Source organism: Trachemys scripta, chromosome 5 (genome assembly GCF_013100865.1).
Source record: "Trachemys scripta elegans isolate TJP31775 chromosome 5, CAS_Tse_1.0, whole genome shotgun sequence".
Lineage (NCBI taxonomy): Eukaryota > Metazoa > Chordata > Testudines > Emydidae > Trachemys > Trachemys scripta.
The window spans coordinates 40,337,441-40,358,904 of NC_048302.1; the positions used below are offsets into that span (position 1 = coordinate 40,337,441).

General features: G+C 39.2%; 1 protein-coding gene across 6 annotated transcripts in view; it reads left to right on the forward strand.

The window, feature by feature from the left end:
- SPATA5 (spermatogenesis associated 5) overlaps positions 1-21,464 on the forward strand; it is a 290,334-nt gene that overhangs the window by 70,739 nt on the left and 198,131 nt on the right. For 5 of the 6 annotated variants that reach the window (XR_004645908.1, XM_034772170.1, XM_034772171.1 and 2 more), the window contains exon 14: positions 15,006-15,132. Coding sequence is in view for 5 of the 6 variants with exons in the window: in XM_034772170.1 (XP_034628061.1) it covers positions 15,006-15,132 (127 nt within the window). In the remaining variant the exon portion in view is untranslated. Of the gene's footprint in view, positions 1-15,005; positions 15,133-18,009; positions 18,133-21,464 lie in introns of those variants that run through there. The other variant, XM_034772173.1, reaches the window with a different exon arrangement.

Here is a 21,464-nt window from a genome sequence, read left to right on the forward strand (position 1 = left end):
GAAAATCTACTTCAGCAAGAAGAAACTTTTTTGAAGAATAAAGCACAGTAATTTTTTAACCAGCCTTTTCAGTCTACGCCCTGAGGCTCTGAGGTTTTCTGGATTCTTTTAGGGGGTAAATAACCCAACTTCTCTTACCTGCAGGGGAAAAAATCGCCCTGGGACAACTTGCTGAAATATGTGGTATGACCTGCTGTAGTCATGTTATATTGGAGACATCTGTTTTTGGAGCTTTAAAAAGAACAGGGTGGGACACACAAATATTTCATTGTCAAATCTGAAGCAGATGGGAGGTAAAATATGTAGCGGAGTTCTCATAAAATTCATCTGAAATTAAACAATGTAGGAAACCAGACAAGGCACTTATTAGAAATAGCCTGTTTTTACAGGCTGATTTTGCACAGTAGGAATTTGCAAATGCATTGGAGATGCTAACAATTTGCAGCCTCTGGAGATCCATTTCCTGTACCATTACTAACCATACTGAAGGAAACACCTGTTTATGTTGTCCCCCTCTTCTCTTAGTGAGTTGAATTGTTTTTCTCTATCTCAGCAGTACAAAATACTATGATACAATTTTTGTAAGGATTTTTTCCCTCTTTTTAAATTCTGTTTACAAATTGTCTTATTTGTTGACTCCATTTGACCAGAAAATGAGCCAGATCCAAGGAGCTTGGAGGCAGGTAACCTCTTCTGGTTCTGGGAGACATCTCTGTGGCAGAAGTATATCTCCATAAACAGACACAGGGAATCATAAACTGTTAAGGTAGTTTTTTGAATAGTTAAAAATAGTATCCACAAATGGAATAATACTTAAGTTTTTCTAACTAATCCTCACAATACAACTAATTAGTGTTCTCCCCAATTTATAGATGAGAAAGTTCACACAGAACGACTGACCTGACTAAGGCCCAAAAGCAAGAAGCACTATTAGAACCGGGATTAAAATTTAGAAGTTCCTGCCTTCTATACCTTTGTTGAGACTATTAGACAATGCCTCACATAAATATGATTGCCCAAATTAAGATACATAGTACTGCAGAGTTACTGCATCTCAGTGATTTCCACATTGTGTATTAAACTATGGGATTCTGGATTAGCAATCTAGCATTCGCTCCCTACTGTGGTTCTTGGTAATTGTTTAATATTACAGCAGAGTGCTGTAGAATGCTCCTTATTAAGACTGCATTACCTTTACAAAATATACTAATGAACAAATGCAAAGGAAGTAGAGAGAAAAACAAAAAAATTAGGCGCTGGAAGGATTGAGATTGAGTTTTAAATATATATCCATAGACACACATGAAGGGGAAGAGATAAATCTATAGATACGTGAAGGGTGTAAACAACAAGGCTGGGGAGGAATTACTGAGGACATTACAAGGGGTTATGAATAGAATAATGAAATTAAATTAAGAAAGGGAAAACTTCTGCTGAAAAACATTTGTTTGACAGTGAGATCTCTTATGCTGTAGAACAGTCACATGGGAAAGTAGTGGCAGGTTATTGCTTGGCACATATTAAACAAAACTGGACAAACCACAAATTTATGTACAACAAGAGCACTGGCAGAGAGAAGGACTAGATGACATAATAGATGTTTTCCACCATTCCATGGTTCTGACTAACTCTAGGTTCCATTAGCTAGTTATGTTTTTTTCTAATGTCTATAAAATGGTGTTATGACTGTTTGCAGAAAAGACTACGACATTAAGGTCAGAAACACATTACTGGTCCAGATACAATAGTGAGCAAGGAATGTTTGGTTCCAAGTAATCCTTTCCCCTTTCAAAGCTTAAAACTCTTAACAAAGTGCATAGCTGCAGAGAATTATGGGTACTTGTTATTCCTTGGTATCCGGACTATGTAAAATCTAATTCTTCTGGCCATTAGAGGTTGCCAACAGGAAATGGCTTGGTAATCAGACTTGAAAGTGATGAATGAACATGGCTCTGTGTAAATGCAGCACAGACACTCTGTTTGCCGAATTTAAGAAATCTGTGTTCTTTGGAAATGGATTATTGTTTATATGTGTAAATTTTTAGGATTTTTGGGCAGTAGACTTATTTGTTCCTTTTCCTGCTTTTCTGAAGCAAGAAAACTTTTTCCCCTTGTAACATAAGACATAAAGCATTGTAGGCTGGAGTGAAAGACACTGTTAAATTCCTTTAAAAAAAAAAAAAATCAATGCTGTGCATTATAAAATCAAAGGCTAAGATAGTTATTAGGCTAGCAGTTTTATCTGGGAAGGGGCGGGGTGATGAGAAGGAGACCTCGGCACTTCCTAAATAGCAGCCAATCCAAGGAGTAATGTAGCAATGATATTTGGGGGACATGTTTTTTTCCCCCTCTCCTCTGTGCATAGACTACATTAAAATGACTAAACCAAGGTGGGAAGATAAATCTATAAATTTATAAGCCACAGTTTTCAAACCTATAGATTTCAATGGGAGCTTGGGTTGCTCAGAGTCTATAAAACCATGTACTCTATTGAAATGCCAAAATATGGGTTTAGAATCCTAAATTTAGGCGTCCAGGTTTGAAATTTTTTGTCCTGGAGGAATAGAATCTTCTGTTTCCAGTGTGTGGCATCTCTGGTTTTAATAACAAGAGCTGTGTAAATCTTCTGTCTTTTAAACCAAAATTGGCTGTCTTTCTGAAAGACCATGCTTTAGCACAAACACAAATTATTGGGCTTGCAGAAGTCCCTGGGTGAAATCTATGGCCTGTATTATGCAAGAGGTCAGCTCAAAATGCTACCTTCTGGCCTTAAAATGTGTGAGCTGGATGTGTGCAGGGCAAAGTGCCCTAAAATAGGTAAAAGGTTTCCAGCAGAGAAGTCTTCCTGTATAGGGTGAATGTCCACTAGCACACAGTTGCTGGAGATGGCACAGACCCCCTCATCTGCCCCCATGTCCCATTACTGGTGTAAAAGGATGGGAGGAAGCCTGGAGGTGGAGGGGAGAGGAGGTGTGGAAGAGCAGAGCTCAACTACACTTGAACCTCTGCTGTTGTACGGGATGTTCTGCCAGCAGCGTAAGTTGCAGCAGGACCGCTCTTGCTTTAACTTACCCTGGGAGTGGGTAGCCCTGAATCGGGAGAACCTCAACTGATTCACTGCCACTGCCACTGCCACTCTCCAGCACATCTGAGCTGCATTCGGATGCTGTGGAAAATCAGGGCCTTTGAATTTCTGGCTGTTAGCTTCAATTTAGAAAGAGTGGCTGGAGAAATAGGTTGGCTCCTCTGAATGAGATTTCTAGCAGAACGAAGGTTCCAGGCCTAATGAGGATTTGTAAAGGGCTAAAGTTTTCTTTGTTGTTTTTTTTTAAATAACTTCAGAAAACAGGGCACGAGTTTACTTTGGAATAGCAATATTTACAAGCTGCACCTCTATGTTCTCAGTAAAGTTAACTACTAAAGGCTCTTGTCTAGCATAAATACTCTATCATGTATGCCATGTCTTAAATAGTTTTAAATACTCTATCTGTAAATTTCACTTTTAATTTTAGCAGACTGCATATTTTTAACTCTGTAATTTGAGCTCCCCTTTCTCTTGAAGGCAGTAGGAATGTTATTGACATGAGTGGATTGGACTCCTAGGCCCTGACCCGATAATCATTTAGCCCATGAGTAGTTTAACTGACTTCAGTGGGACTACTCACATGGGTAGTTAAGCATGTGCTTTAGTGCTTGCAGGTTCAGGGCCTTAGTTTTTATAAATGTATTTCTTTTGGAAGAAAAAGGAGATCTAATTGTATTTAGAACCAATTAAATATTTTAGGCTTAGTTTATAATCCAGCTGGAAGTACATTGGCATTGTATTTAAATATTGATATAATACATGGCTCTAAAAGTGAAATCCAGACTAGTTATTCACATTCTAGTCTGTAGTACTTCCAGATTAAACTTTAGTTGCTTCCATGGTAGACATGATTGATTACAGTTTTCAACTTGATTAACTTTCAGGAATGCACAGAAGGAGAAATGCTGAGGAAACGGAATGAAAGGAAATGGAAAATGTACTATGCATCAGGTTTCTTCTTTTAAGACAGCTGCAGTGCAGACAGAATAACAGAATTCTAAGTGTTAGCATCTTCCTGTTGTGCCTAGGCATTTGCAGCACAGATGGGAGAACAAGGTTTATAACCTCCCCTCAATACACATGCAACTACTGTCATGAGTAGACAAGGAGATATAAATGGTCTGGGTAATATCTTTTGGCCAACCACCTAAATAATTATGAATTCAGTGTGTATGATCCATTGGAGGGAGGTCTGTGGGTATCCTCCTGCAGGAAATTCTAACTATTTGGTGCAGTCTGGATCATTTCAAAGGCAAAAACTGTGCTCTGCAGGAGCCAGCTATTGCCTTTGTGTATACAACTCCAAAGTAATTCTTAAAAAGGATAGTTTCTGTAAGTGTGCATGTGTATATACAGTGATATGTACACAGAGACATAATGGGTTTTATATTTTAATGTAACTTTTAGAATTAAACTTTTTTCCGTACATGGTGTTCTTTCCCTTATCTTTCCCTCTGTCTTTCTTGTATTCCCAGGCAATTCTCTTCTTCCCTGTTTCTAATCTCCCTTTCCTTCCTCATGCTGTCACGCTACTTTTCCTTTCTGGTTTGTTCTCTGTCCTTCCCTTTTCTTTTTCTGCCTTCAGCCCCTTAGAATGAATGTTTTGTCGCTAATGTACTTTCTCCTTCTCCCCAAACATATCATCTTGACCCATATCCACTCCTTTCACATGCATAGATGTCCACTAAGCACCACCTCACTTCACTAGCTCTCTTCCCAATCACACACTACTCCAATCCACTCTTTTCCCCTAACCACACTTGGTGAACTGCCCCCCCCCCCCCCCCCCCCCCCCCCGCCAAGACACAAACACGTCCCAATCTAGTCTGTTTTCTCCCTCCCTGCAAAATGCACTTGGTATCTTCCCCCACACACGCTCTCCCCACCAAATCCATGCTGTATATTTCTCTCTGCTCTGCTGCCAGCAAAATCAATCCTGTATATGTCTCTTATTTCTCCACTCATTGTCCTTATAATATCTTTTGTGATTGAGCTGAGGTGGGGAGAAAAGTCCAGGCTGAGAGAGGAGTGCTGGGAGAAATCTGGTTCCCAGATCTCTCTGGGGCATAGGAAGGCTGTAGGGAGCACAGTCTTCTTCTCCAGGCCAGGGAAACAAGAGGCAAAGTTGTTCAGTCTCTGAGAGAGAGCAAGCATAGGCAAGACAGCTTCTGTCCAGGAACAGAAGGAGTGAGTGACTGCCAGATGCTCTTTCCACTTTCCCTCTCCCCACGTTGGGGTGGGAGGCGCAGGAGAGAGCGAGTGGTTGCAGGGCTCTTACACTATTTCTCACTCAGAGGAGAATGGATGGAGGGAAGGTTAGCAGCCCATAATGAGAGGGAGCTCTGCCTGCTCGAATATGAGAGCAGACTGAGCCAGTGGAGAACAGCGCACAGGATCCATTCTGTACCAGCTCATTGAGCAGAGTGGGCCTGCATATTTGGGAGAACTCTCAGAAGTTGAAACCCAACACTGAATTAGGGAGGGTGTAACTCTGACTTCCCTTTCCTTGGTAAGTTAAATTCTGAAGAGTAACATGCATTTTTGCAAGGCCTTACTATTTTTCATGATTGTATCCTTCTACAACCCCATTTCAAACAGACTCTAATGCATGGTTTCCTTCCCTTTTTCCTGGCTAACTCCTCCAAGTAACTGATGAGAGGTTGGTGTAAATGGAGAAGATGCATATGTACACAGACGTTCATGAAGCCAAAATTTAACCCAAGCCCTGGATTACATGACTTGCCCAGGTTCTCTCCTTTTGAATGGTCTGCAGTCGTGGGAGAGAGGGAGGGCAAGGATGCATTACAGTGGGTACTGCCTGAGTATAGTTGGGTGGAAAACATATGGCAACAGTGTAAATAGTGTCCAAACATAGGGTGCAGTGGGTGAGCAGGAGAAGGGTTAGAGTTATGATCCTCCTTTGTAGCTTTGTGACATCACCACTACAGCCAAAGCAATTCCCTTCTTTGAAGGAAGATTTCTTATTTCAACACTTTTTTAGTCGTACACTATTTTTAGATTGGCCAAAATTTGAAATAGCTTAACTTGCAATTAACTTTACAAACTGTCAGTTATAGGCTTTTCTATAGAATCCATCACATTAATATATAAACAGTGGTCTGACTTCACTGTTGGCCTAATTGACAAACTTGAGTGGAGTTGTGCCTGCATATGCCAGATATGAATTTGGCTCAATATTTCTAAAAGATAATCAGTGTTTCAGTAATAATTGTACACATTTTTGCTATCCATCTGCTTTGTGGGATACCTGATCTGCTGTGTGTGGGGTGGGATCACTTAACATGTCTGTAGCACAGTTTCCCCATTTCTAAAATGGTAGTAATGTTTACCTTGAAGGGATAATGAATGGATGCATGTAAATTATGTTGAAATCCTTGAATGAAAGGTGCTACAGGAAACAGAAGTGTCAGTTATAACCATATTGTATTGCTTGCATGAATGTGATGACCTATGTTTGCAAGGCCAGTAATTTTACTCAAGATCTGGAGATGTTTCATGAAGTCGTATCAGCGTTTAAGAAAAAAAGGCTCAACTGCAAAATAAGGGCCTTACCCATTTTAAAAGCCATTTTTCTTGGCAAATACCTTAATTTTCATTATGAAAAATTACTATTCTCTGGGAAGATACTGCCATTATTTATTTATTTATTTATTTGTTTATTAGCTGCTAGTGCTATTGGAGTAGAATTTTCTTTTAATATTGTGGAAAACGTGGAACTGCCAAAGCCATATTTCATCAAAATTTGTGAGGGAAGGAAATAAAACAGTGTGACAGTTAATTACGATCATGGCAGTTGGACTGAAAAGACTGACTTGGCAGGTGCTTCTTGCTGATAGTTTACCCCTACAAAGCCCTGACAGAAATGTCAGACTCAATAAAATCTTTCAGACTATGTGAGTGGAGTGATTTTTGTGTGGGAGTGTGCTGGCAGGGGGCTTGGTATTTCAGGCACCCTTTACCTCAGTAGCTTATAGAGAAGTTCAGAATCCAGGTCTGTTTGAGCAGATATTAATTTTTTGATACCAACTATTTTGTTATGTCAATGAGTTTTACATTTGTGTCAATGTTAAATTATTTCCTTATAGTTCCTGGAAATGACAGAATCTCAAATTACTTCTTTTAGTGGAAGATTTTTAAAGCTCATACCTTTTGATTTTTATTATAACTTTTTTGGTAAAAAGACTAGACCTTTATGTAGGTCTTGTCTAATATTGTATGGTACATAAAATGGGCCAGATTGTCTCCCTCCACCCTCACCATGAAAAACTGTGGAAACTTTTCCCATAGAAATCTCAGTGGTGATTCACATGTAGAGATTACTCCTCAGCATGCTATTAGGTGGAGGGGTTCATATGGTAAAGCTGTGGGATCTGTCCCCTAACCTGGTTATCTCCATGAGTTCAGGTTCATCTGTTGCTGAGATGCTACCATTGCCCATGGCAGCCCTCTCCAACTTCTCCCTGGCTTCCCAGCAGTGTAGTCCCAGTGGATCTACTTGAGAGTGACCTAAGCATTACGATCTCCTTGAAATCCATCATAGTCAGTGTTCAAAACCTGGCATGGTCAGCTCACCAGTTGATACTTCACAGGTAGATAAGTTGAATTCCATGTTTTTCTGCAAGACTTTAGTGCTGTGTCTGCTCTGCATAAACATTAAGTTCCAGGATACATCTTGTCAAAGTAGGGGGTTCTCCTGGAGTGCCCTTACACTGTTCTGCAATATCTTGGGTGTCCCTTGGGCTGCCACCCTCCTCTCCTTCCAAAAAGGCTGACTTGTGGTGCTCCGTACTTATTTGGCCAAATCCTGCTCACTTTACCCCTATTATCTTCAGTAGGACTATTCATGTGCGTAAATTGAGAAGGATTAGGCCCATGGTTTGTGAACTCAGATTAGTCTCTTAAACCTCATTTGATTTGTCAGAGAGGTGTCCTCTGTGGGTCTGAGCACAGATCCAAGACCAGAAACTGCTGACTTCTAATCTCCGTTCTGACACAGACACTTCTGTATCTTGGGCAAGTCACTTCAATTCTCCCACCACCTGTAAAATGGGTACAGAAATATGTATCTACCTCGTGGTTTTATTATGAGGGTTAATTTGTTAATGTTTGTATGGAATTCTTATAAATGCTAGGTGGTGGTATTTATTTTGTTATTACTTAACCATTGTTGTTTTTTTCTTTTCAGATTTACTTGTTTGTCACGTGAGTGGTGTTATGCTTTCTATTATCAGCCTACTGCACATATAATTTACTGTGGTCCTAAATCTGTTTTCTTTGAAGTCAGTTGCAGCACTGTCTTCTGTGGGAGCAGCATTGGCCCTTTGTATGCAGAATAGTAAGCAGTCATTGTTCAGTCCATGATTTTTCTGGAAAGTTGAACAGCATAGTCGCTGTTGCTGAAATCAGTTAAGCATGATACAGTCCTCTTACTGATTTTAAAAAAATGTAGTAGAGTTTGGCCTTCAAGTTATGTGGCAGATTCAGGATACTGTATTGAAACCAGATAAGAGGAAACAGGAACTTCATCATTCTTACAGGTATCTTCTTTAGGTGCTTAAAGCATTATTTTGAGGGAATAAGTAGGTTCTTGGGTTGATTTTAAGCAGTTAATCCAAAAGACACCGGTGAAGCTTTCTTTTGATTTCTTAGAATTTACTTTCATTGAGCAATCCTTGTCTTCCACCTTCTTATCTACTACATTACGGTCCTGATTCTGCAACTTGACTTTGTTCAGAGCTCCTGCACCAAGCCCCATTGAAGTCGACAGAGTTCTGTGCAGGCAAACTGCTGAACCTGATCAATTTCAGGATCAGGGCTTCAATAAGTTTCTGAGTCAAAATGATACATGCTGTATTCTGCATAACTACTCATTTTTACATCAATCCTGCAAACACCTCTAGGACTAAGGGTCTGTCTGTGTTTTCATTATGAATGCTTGTTTACAAATTTCATTCGTGAGCTGAATCTTTAACATCTCATTTTGGGGGGATATTTCTTTTTAAATTTTAAAAAATCTGTTCAACTTTTTAAGTTTAAGAAGTAAAAAAATAAATAGCAGATGATTTCTCAAAAATGGCTTTCTTTTTTAAAACTAGTTATTTAGCCTTGGAAGTGAATGTCTATTTATTTGAGAGGAAGATAAATAATAAGCATATCACTAACACAGTATAATGCCAAAAGTACATGATGCTGTATAATGGGCTAGATGTGCCAAACAAGTACAGCGTGCAATGTCTTGGCAATGCGGGGGAGGAGGGAGAGGAAATGTTGGTGTCGGCAACCTTCTTTTTCTCCAAAGGTATTGCTTATAAATATAACAGGGATGTTACAAGTATCCGGGGGTAGCTTGACACCATGCAAGGCACTAAATTTAGCCGTATGGAGTGGAAATCCATCAACCTCAACAAAAAACTTGCATAGTCTTTAAGGTGCCACCAGACTCCTTGTTGTTTTTGTAGATACAGACTAGTCTTTAAGGTGCCACCAGACTCCAGGGATGTTACATTTATTTTAAACCCTGGTTTTGGGCCTCACCTGCACATACCCTATCACATAAAGTAAACTCCTCAGCTTGAGGTTCAACTCAGTTACCTGATGCTGGGTATGGAGCCACACCTTCCCAAATGCATTACTTTCCTTTCCTTTCCACCTTCACCCAAGCAGCCACTCTTACAGCTCTTTCTTTGGGCATCTGTGCAAAGATGGCCAGATGCAACACCCATTGCATCCGATGAAGTGGGCTGTAGCCCACGAAAGCTTATGCTCTAATAAATTTGTTAGTCTCTAAGGTGCCACAAGTACTCCTGTTCTTCTTTTTCCATTGAAATCAGACTCCCACTAATTTAAATGGGCATTGGATCAGTCTCCAGGAGCTGGGAGGAGGAAGGTGAACTGAGGTTAACCCCTTGTTTGTCCTGGTGCCAGTGCACCCTATCACAGAATCCCATATGTTAAGCAGCATATATGCTGCTTTGGTTGTCAATCAGATAGCAGTGGTTAATTTTAAGACCTTGATGCAATATAAAATACACCTGTATTCTAGGAATCTTTCACTTCAGAATGTACATGGGAAATGGATCTTTCACTGCTATTGAAGCCTAGTCTGTCTGTCTGTCTTACACTAAATAGTGCCATTAATATATAAATAGTTTCACCTGGCATACTTCGGAATTCAGGGAATTTATGTTATGAGTAAAGACCTGCATACTCATGCTCTCTGAAACCAACAGGCTACCTGCAGAGTTGTTTACACTTCAGTGGGAGTAAGGGTGGCAGTAAGTAAGGCTGGCTCCAAGTTATTTAAAAAAAATAAGTGCTATGGTGTAAGAGATTATTGTAAATGTGTAGAAAGTGGATTAAAGAAGATTTGACAAAAAAATTAATCCGTACACAGAAAGAATGACTCGCAAACTGATAGTAATGCTTAGTACTTAGCTACTGCTTTACATTTTTCAGAGCACTGTACAAACATTAATCCTATTTCATATTTTAAAAAAAACCTGTCGTTTTATTTTCCCAACATTACAAATGATTTAAAATTCTTAGGCAGTAATGAAGCTGCCAGATTTCTCTTACCCCCTCTTTTAGTTTGGAGTTCTGGGAATTTGTGGTGAGGGTAAGGCACGCGTGCACTCTCTCTCAAACGCTTAATTTTGACTGCCTTCATTCTCAATCAGTTTGTTGACAGGAAATGAGTCTGTACCAGTACGTGCCTTTTGAGGACTGTTTCTGTGTAGTTGTGATGATGAAATCAATGTGTGGAAGTCAGGTGTGTGTGTGGGGGGGCGGGGAGTCTGCTTGACTGGCCGTTGGTTTTGGCAATGTGTAAGTAGGATTGGAGGGCTAATCATAATTCTTTTTCTGACTGCTGTATGTATCAGAAGTCCAGGCAGCCTTAATGAGCATTGCCTGCATTAATTTGAAACCCTTGCTGGGAAATCATGGGAAAATGGAAAAATGCATACTTGTATGTCACCCTTCAGATTAACGGTTTATGCGGCACTGGAGCTCCTTGGAGCACATGGTGATGACGCAGTTCTGGAGCAGCTGGTGAAGAAATCTCTAACTATAAATGTGTGCCTGTCTGCATTTTTATAGGATATCCTGTTAAGTCAAAAGTGTTTATTTACTGTAGAATACAGGCTAAATATGGTGCTCAATATGACCATCTAGTTCAATGAGTAAATACATGCAAATTCAAGGCAGTTGTCTGTGTATCAGGCATTTTATTTTCAGACATTTTATTAATTTTTTTTCAGCCACCTGTCTTTACTATAAAGTATTTTTCCTCTGCCTGTAGCATATTTCCTATCTGTTGCCAAATAATAAAAAAAGACCACATTTCTTCATTGGGATTTGCTATCTTGGGCTGTTGGTCTGGTATCAAATGCCATTGACTTCAGTGGGGCTCTGCATGGATGTAGGAGTTCATGATGTTGGATTAGTGTACAGTATTGTGGGAGTGGGGAGAGTAGAGTATGTTCTTAAGCCTTATGTACACATAGCATGTAGTTTGTAATTTAACTTTTCTTTTCACTCTTTGAAAACTTTTGGGGATTTTGCCATCAATGAGATTAATTTAGATGCTGTTCAGTTACTTTCCAAGTCCACCCTGTCCATGATTTATAAACATTGTCTCCATACTGAAACTTGCAACGTAGCTGTTCATATCAGAAAGGATACAATGCTCCCTACCCCCACAATAAACACGTATTCCTGCTATTTCTTAAACCCAAAAAATTTGCCCCCTCTCCTGGTGACTTCTGGTTTCAGACCATTTTCATTTAGGCCCTGATCTTAGAGACTTTCATGCCTAATTGTATGTCTCTGAGTAGTCCCAAGGGTGAGATGTTAAGTCCATGTATAAGTCTTTTCAGGATGAGGTGGCTTTATTACCTATTAAGATTAGCTTACTTTACAAAAGTTGACTCTAATTTATTTTAAGGATCTATTTCCTTTGAAAAGTATTTACTAACCTTCTGCAAACAACTATAATATTTTATCACATTCCACTCCTTTTAAATTGATAGGGCTGTGACCTCTGGGTATGTTAGAAATGCACTCATTTCACTGGGGAATTTTTAACACTGCTGCAGCACAACAAAAAAGCTGACTAATAAAGAAAGTCCCTTCTCTAATATTTCGTAGCAATCCCCTTGGCCCACCCATTATTGCATTAGGCAACATTTATTAAACCAAGAAGGAGATGTCTTCCAGTTTCTGAATATCAACAATATGTTAAAAGCAATAACTATTCTGTGAGTTATGATCTCTGACTCTAAAGCATTTTTCTCAAAGCACTGTTCTCAAATTTATATTGCATCAGCAGTGGTGTTGCATTAGTACACATGCAGCATAAGGTTGCAAAAATAAGGACACACAATAAAAAACTTTTAATTTCTGTATCTTAAAATCTGGTATGATTTTTTTCCTGTTAAATTACAATATGGCCAACAAATACTATTTATTTGTGTGTGCGCATGTATGTGCACACAATCTAGTTATTTTAAATATATTTTTTTAAATTGTTGTAATGGTAAGGCTCCTTTAGCGATATAAGTGGTGCCGGGGACAAAAGAAATATTTACCAAAGAAAGGAGGATAAAATGAGCATCACTAGGAAGGTATTATAAATAATGGAGAATAACATTTTTTAAAATGTATTGGAAAGTGTCCCTTTAAATACAGGGAGACGAAGTGGCACAAAGTTATGAAGAAATGGAGATATCCCATCTCCTAGAACTGGAAGGGACCTTGAAAGGTCATCGAGTCCAGCCCCCTGCCTTCACTAGCAGGACCAAGTACTGATTTTGCCCCAGATTCCCAAGTGGCCCCCTCAAGGATTGAACTCACAACCCTGGGTTTAGCAGGCCAATGCTCAAACCACTGAGCTATCCCTCCCCCCATGTGAGTAGTCGGTGGGGAGCAATCCTGTTATGGCAAGGGGGCTGATCCTGGATGATTTACTGTGTCTTTTACATCTTTGGTGGGCAAATCCTATTTGATGACAGTCTGAGTTTTACCCTCTGTAAGGAGCAGGCCTTAATTCTATGATTTAAATTCTGTTATTTGAGGTCAGTAAAATTTTAGTCTTAACACTGTTTGGCTTTACTCCCCGCCCTTTCCTCCCCCACCTGTTTAAACTTCTCAACTCTACTTGCAGCAGTTGTTCAGCAGAGGGAGCTTTTGGAATAAGCTGCTGATTTGTCTTTGCCTTCAGGAGACCCAGTAGTTTGGCTTAGCCCAATAGAAAATTTCACCCATCTCGGAAATCAAGAGTTCAGCGTCTGGTCCCAAGCCTGTGAATTTGCAAGCACAGCTTTGCTTCCATTCAGAAGTATTATGGTTTTTAAAAAACACATTTTAATAATAACTGAACCTTTATTCTGATTTTGATTCAGATACTGTTATAGATGCTGACTTTTCCATTTCTTTTCTTTCAGGAGAGAACTGGCACTTGTTTAGTTTACCTCTTTATATATTTCATTGTATTATATTTTCATTATATGCAAAGGTGATCTATTGGCTTTGATATTAAGCTTCTTCTCTCACACACACAATACGTATGTATATATGGCCCTAATATTTCCTAGGTTTTACATCTTAGTATTTTTGATTAAAAACAACATGCCCCTAGTTCTTATAATGTTTTTGAATTAATAATTTTACCTAGTATTGATGTCTTCAGACCAAAGCATAACATTTCAGAAAGGTTTTGTAAATGGGATTTCAGTAACCATACAGTTCCTTTACATTGTTTCAGAGTAGCAGCCGTGTTAGTCTGTATCCGCAAAAAGAACAGGAGTACTTGTGGCACCTTAGAGACTAACAAATTTTTAGAGCATAAGCTTTCGTGGGCTACCACTTGCATCCGAAGAAGTGGGCTGTAGTCCACGAAAGCTTATGCTCTAATAAATTTGTTAGTCTCTAAGGTGCCACAAGTACTCCTGTTCTTTTTGCCTTTACATTGTGTTATGCAACATCTTTCTCTTCTATATACATACATTTACTTGGGCAGAAGGCAGTTGGCTGATTGTACTGTGAGTTAACCCAAGTGTATTGTAGTTAGCTTAAAAAAATTAGAAGCTGTAAAGAAAATACCAAATACATTTTTTCTTAACATTTCTTTCATGTGTATTTAAGAGTTTTGCCATTGACTTTAGTGTGACTAGAATCCGTTCCCAAACTACTTCAAATGCATAAAATATTTTATGCCTCTGTTTTGGGGTTTAATGTTTTTGGGATTTCAAAACTTGACACTTGTGCCTTTCTTTCCCCCAACGCTTCTCTTCTCTTGTCTCTCTTCTCTTCTTCTGGAGAAACAGATGGATGAATTATAAAGGGAGGAAATGCTTTTATGAGTTAGCTGGCTAGCACTCAAGTTGGTCTCATTTGATGGATATTGAAGAAGTGAAAATATAGTGGAACACTGCAAAATGCATAAGTACTTGTACATTGTACTGCATGGAGTGGCATAAGTAATCACCTGGATAGTGGTAGGAACTGAGGTATTGTCTGTTTAGTTAGGAAGTCATGTGAATCCAGCTATTCCCACCTTAGAAATATTTACACCAGACTATATATATTGTGTGAAAACCTTGTCCAGTCCACCGTGGCAAGGTAGTAAATGACAAGCCCAGATGTTTTTATGAATACTGCGAAATCTTTTGAAGGGCTAATTCTGGAATATAGCCTTAACTAATTTACATGATTTATGTTATTTTTTTCCCTCAACTACTGAAGATGAAAGTGAAAAATTAGAAAGCTATTCTATAAAGATGAAAAGTGTTTTTTTTTGTTTGTTTGTTTTTTTTTATGGTTTTACGGAAGCGTAAACCCTTTCTCATTTGGTAATTATCTGGGAAAGGAAAACTAATGCTGTGGCATTTTTGTTAATCAGGTCTTCAGGTGCTGGGAACGTAGCAGACCGTGTCTTGGCTCAGCTGTTAACGGAAATGGATGGGATAGAACAGTTAAAGGACGTGACAATTTTGGCAGCTACAAACCGACCGGATATGATAGACAAGGTAAGAATAGTTGCATTGTGGTATATACTGGTCTCTTGTGAAAACCAACTTCTGGAATAATTTGATTCTCTTTCAGTGCTTTTCCCTAATTCTCTAATCCAGTTTCTGTTTAAGGGAAGATGTTTGAAAACAGAGACAAAGGAGGAGGAAAGGATTGTCTGCATTTCCTTTTTTTGTTGCATGAGGCTTAGTGAAAATAAAAATATTCTGCAACATCCTTAAGTATCAGTTTTCTGGAAAAAAATTCTTTTTAAATCAAGCTCACAGGATGTGTGTAATATTTCTGTGGAGCCACTTGTGTCTATTTTGTTTTTATAGTGTTTGTTTATGAAGGAGTTTGCTGGACTGCTGGTTTCATTAGTTATTTCCTTTGAAAATATTTAGTAATCAGTGCTGCTAATTCAGCCCATTTCCAGCCATAGCTGTTCCAGGTGTAAAACATTTCTGTTTAGATACTGAGGTGATGATAGCTGGATAATAATTACACCCCATTTTACATTTTGAGAAACTTAAATCTGTAGCTTAGTGCAAAAAAAAAACAAAAACAAAACAACTCTGCAACTCCCCCCAAATCGCTTTAAAACAGTCCACAGCCATGTTCTCTTGTCAGAGTAAAACACACTGGAATGGACTAAGTTTGAACTGCTTTCCTCTAAAAAGCATTTCTAAGTGGTGGTCCTTACTCAAGGAAGTCTTTGCTTGCTTGACTTTGGCTCCAAAAAACACAACCCTCTAGTCACTTGTGTCCAAGAGACGTTCCATTGATGGCTGTTATCATTAAGGCTTTTTTATACACTTTGTGTGTTAGCCACTAGGGTAGAGCAGGTCAGGAATTTTTCCTCAAATAAATTTCAGTTGAAAATGTCATTTCTAATTAAAATTATCTGTGGGAATTTTTTGATCCTTGCCAAAAATATTAATTTTCTGTTGAGAAAATTTAAACTAAATATTTCATTTGGCATCAGGTCAACCTGAGTTGAATCTGACAAATCTGAATGTTTGAAGAGAAACATTTCCTTTTGGGTCAGTTCGATGTTATTTTGTGGTCACCTGAACTGCCACAGTGCTTCCTAGAAGTTGAAGTTTGGGTGCCTCATGCCCCCATTTCCCTCTATGTGCCAGACTTGTTGGCTGGACTCCCATTATGCACCATGGTCTCCCCTCTGGTTGGACTGTCTGTTCTGCCAAAAATTCTAGTATTCAAGTTTTTGCCCCGATTTGGGAAAATATCAAATTTTGAAATATTGGAATTTCCCCATGGATGGAAAGCCCAATTTTTGACCAGATATCCTATAGAACAGTGGTTGTCAACCAGGGGTCCTGGGCCCCTTGGGGGCCCTCAAACAGGTTTCAGGGGGGCTGCCAAGCAGGGCCAGTGTTAGACCTACTGGGTCCCAGGCAGAAAGCTGAAGCCCCGCTGCATGGAGCTGAAGCCTGGGGCTCTGAGCCCCGCCACTGGGGGCTGAGGCTAAAGCCTGAGCAACTTAGCTTTTTGGGGGGTCACAGGCAATTGCACTGCTTGCCCATAACACCGGCCCTGGCTTTTATAAGCAGAAAATCAGTTGTGCACAGGTGGGCCGTGGAGTTTTAATAGCATGTTAGGGGGTGGGGCTCAGAATGAAAAAGGTTGAGAACCCCTGCTCTAGAGCAACATAATCACACTTGAGCAAGACATTCCATTCAGAAGAGGGCAGTACTACACAAACATGCTAACTACTAAATGACAAAAACGAGGAGTCTCTAAGGTGCCACAAGAACTCCTCGTTGTTTTTGCTGATAGACTAACATGTCTACCACTCTGAAACCTACTAAATGACAGTAGACAGAACTCATCCTTGAAATTAGCCTTCTCCAGCAGCTGGCTATCAAACCCAACAGGCAGCTACCAAACTGTAATATTAATAGCTGCGCAGGACTTCTGTTACTAGCAATACTGCATTCTGCAGCTACAACTTCTGCTGCAAAAGCAGACCTCTATCATGTGGACTGGAGGATTTTAAATTTAATCTGCTGGTTCTGTTCTAATGTCACGGTATGTAGTTCTGGTCCGTGCACTGATCTGTTTGTACATCCACTTTTTTGGGAATAGTTTATTTTAGTTATCAGCTGCTGCAGAGCCAGCAGAGGGAGGAGGGGATATACTGCTGAAGACAGGAACCAATGAAAGGAAACATATTTCTATTTAGAAATTAGCCAAAAGGTTGAAACTTTACTGAACTTAAACAAAATTTCACCTACAGGCAATAAGGATGGAACGTGACAAAGCCCTTTTACCATCCCTGACTTCCCTCAGTTTTGCCATTTCCGGCAAAGTGCAAAATAAATGGCTCCACTGAACAGAATACTATGTAAATACTTGTAGTAGAAACCCTGGAGCAGCGTTGTAGATGTTCTGGTGGTTGGGAGGAAGAATTCTGTTCCCTTTGTATCTCCGTGAAAGTCACATATACAGATCCCATTTAGCTGAGATTGGAATTGGGTGACAAGGATTTTCCTCTTAGTGAGGGAAAGGGTTTTCAGCCTAATATAATTTAAATGCAAGGGTAGCTGTTAACTATTAGCTTTTCTTCTTTTATCCTGTGTAATTTGGACTGCTACTTCAGGAAGCTCTTACTTTAACTTCAAAACACTAGTTTGTGTATTTGCTGCTACCACTTGTCCAGTGAAAATGCCTAGAAGCTCTTGATTTTGCCAACAGATAACGAAGAGGGAACACAGGCCCATTAAGTTATAGTTTGTTCTGAATAGAAAAGCTCCCTGACTGCCTTACAGTATTTAAAATCTATGAGAAATGGATAAGACTAATTTTCTTCTTATGTTATTTTTTAAATACAAATTATGCTTCTCCTACCTCCTTTTTATTGCTGATTTTTACAGAGCTGTATCGTTGTTTATTAATTATTACTGGATTGGACAAAAGGAAAGACGGGAGAAAGATAATACTTTAAATCTTTTGAAAATGATTTTATTTTCCAAGGTAAAAAACTCTCTTAAAAGGGCTGTTTTATAGATGGATATAGATTAGAATCTTGCCAGTCCACACTGACTGCGGGAGGGAGAGAGGGGGAGGGCAGCTTAATGAGGTTTGAGAACCAGTGAGTCAGTGTGGTGGTGGTTGTACACTGGAGCTGGAAGGTGTAATTTCCAGCTCAATTAAACATACAAGCTAGCACTCTCCAAAGTGGCAGTGTAGCTGCAGCTGCACAGGCGGTGGGATGCGCTAGCTACTTCGAGTACAATCCTATCTGAAATCTGAGGCACAACTGTTAGCCATGCAGCCACAGTTACACTGCTATTTTAGTGCACTAGATGGATCAGAGCACAGGTATGCCTACCCAAGTTGGAAATTACACCTCCAGCTCTAGTGTGCACGTACCCACAGTGACATCATGCTGCCTACAAGCCAAGTAGGTTGCACCCTTATGCTACTCTACCCCAGGAGTCACAGATGCTTACAGTGGTTGCTCTTTTTCTTGTTTGGAAGGGAAAAGGGAGAGGGTGAACACTATAAGAACATCACTATTCTGGGCTTCAGTAAAGTAACAACTGGAAAATCTTGCAATGTGGATTTGTAGTTTACATTATGATTAGTCAGTTTCCATATATGCCTTTTAAAAACTTTAAAATATGAATTAATGTAATGTTTTTAAATACTCATTAGTGTGATCACATATTTCCAATCAATATATGCCCTTCTCAAGCATTCATATGATGACTGTATGTTCACTTTAATGTGTGTTCCTTATATACTGTAAAAAGTCACAAGTACAATGCACATCTGTGTTCTTTGCTTTGGTGTTGCAGGGATTGAGGAATATAGTAAATTTTACTGGAGGTTCTATTCTTCGCTTTGTAAAGAGAGTAAAGTTTGGAAGGTGTTTGATGTGTCTAAATATATTAATTTACCAAAAGAGTAAACTAAATCCAGCGTATGTTTATGTAGTTTCTTCTTTATCTGTCAATATACAGTTTATGGTTCTTTCCTATAATTTGAGACAGACTTTTGAGAGTATAGAGTGCACGTAAGTAGAAGATTATTTTTCCTCAGTCTAATGCAGGCTTTGCTGTCATTGTAAATATGGATATCAGGGCTCTCTTATTTGCGCATATTTTTAGCCATCCATTTAACTGTAAATGTGGTTGGTACTTGTGACATACATCTGTTAATTATAATAATTTCTTGGACTATTACCGTGGTACCTAAGCACTATTGCCAATAACCTCACCGCCACATTTAAGACTGTCTGAGACATTTTAACCAACTTTATTTCTCATTTACTTCTCACATGATGCTAAGGTTGTTCTGAGGTGGTTGCTACTTTCCTCAGAGAAAATGTTTTATTTTACGTACTTTTATTGTTCCCGTATTTTTTCCCGTCTAATAAAAATTGCTCTTCCTACATTCACACATGTGATGGGAACAAGATGTTCAGAGCATTTATTGAAGGTGCTGATGAAACAAAACATTGTTATGAGTAAATAATAATAATAAAGTCCTTCCTGTTGTGCAACAGATAAGTTTAGTTTTCACCACCTGTGGTGTCTGGGGAACAGCTGTGGGAATAGAACTGATGAGACAGACATTCAAGTATGGGAAATGATTTTAATTCATGCTGACTTCTAGGCTCAGGGAATAATTTTTGGGGCCTAAAACATTTTAGGACCTTGTGTACTCTTATTCAACCTAAAGTTAAATGTTTTAAACAGACTTGTAATTGGGTATGCACATTCTTTCCAGAGTGCTCTCTACCAAATTTCCTTGGAAGGTAACCTATGTGTTTTTCCTCTTTGGTATTCACTAATCTAAACCAACTTGCTTCTGTATCCTGGAGTCTCAGCATACCCAGGGTTTTAGTGTAGATCTTAACTCTTAGGTGAGAAGGGTGGATTGCTATCATGGTTACATGCCCCATGCAAATATCTTCTTCCTCTTGAGCTGTATTTCAATCTCTATTAGCAAGGGAACGCTGAAGCAAGACACTGTTAGATCCCTAGGGAGTTCAGTAAGTGTTTCAGCACAGGAAGTGAGATGTGTGTAGCTGAGAAATCAAATAGTTTTACCTCCTGTTGGGTCACATTTGAATGTCAAACACATTAGATGTGATGTAAAACACAAGGCGTTGAATGAAGCGATGGACTGTGGTCCTGGATGGCACCCTGGGGCTTTTAATAGCCTTACTCCCCTTATCATGGAGTGCAGAAAAGTTGCATCCTCAAGTGTGTCATTTGCATAAGAATGACGGGATGTGATGGGACAAATGAAGATTAATGAGATGATGTGATGTCAGCGTAGCCTATTGTTTTTAGATTGATGATGATCTGGATTTCATCAGTGTTGAGAAGCTGGGAATGGGCGACAGGGGATGGATCACTTGATGATTATCTTTTCTGTTCATTCCCTCTGGGGCACCTGGCATTGGCCACTGTTGGAAGACAAAAAGAAGAACAGGAGTACTTGTGGCACCTTAGAGACTAACAAATTTATTAGAGCATAAGCTTTCGTGGACTACAGCCCACTTCTTCGGCTGTTACTCTGAAACCTGTTGGAAGACAGGATACTGGGCTAGGTGGACCTGTGGTCTGACCCAGTATGGCCATTCTTATGTTCTTATGCTTTAGAGCAGTATAAAACTGAAATTGTAGTGATGCACAAATAATGCAATGAATGCCAAAGAACTGGGAGTTGATACATGCTTTTTGAAAAACAGTAAACAGCCTGGAAGAATATAGGTTCAAATATAAGATATCTTACATGCTGCTCATGAGTATGCTCTAAATATGCCAGTCCAGAGGAATATTTTCCTCCTTTTTGTATTTTTATTTAGCCCTAAAAACTTTTTTACCGAAAACATTGGGACCAAATTATTCTTTGGAGTAGCTTTACTACCCAGGGTTAAATTTATCTCATTTAGTTAAAAAACAACATGTGGACGCAACCCACTGTTACGATCACGTGAACAGATAAAACTGCAGCATGTGTTGTCCTCAAAAACTGCCAACAGTGAGGAAATGGAAAGAAACTCTTTCCCCACAATCCTGTTTGATCTTGCGTGGTTTTTAGAGGGTCCCTTTTGGTCAGAGGGTTCATAGAGTGGTTTACAAAGTTGGTCTGACCCTCAAAATGTTGATCACTCAGTAGCTATGGGACAGTTCTAATTCAAAGTGGTTTAGTTTGATGAAAATAAAAAGTACATTACTGATTCTGCCAAACCGCCATATAAAGAAATTTTAATTTCTGGCCTGCGGCAAAAGAAAATAATCTTTCCTCTTTAGAAACTTCAAAGTTCTGCCTTTCTCAAGGCTTATGGAAGAAATTCAAATATTTAGGTTTG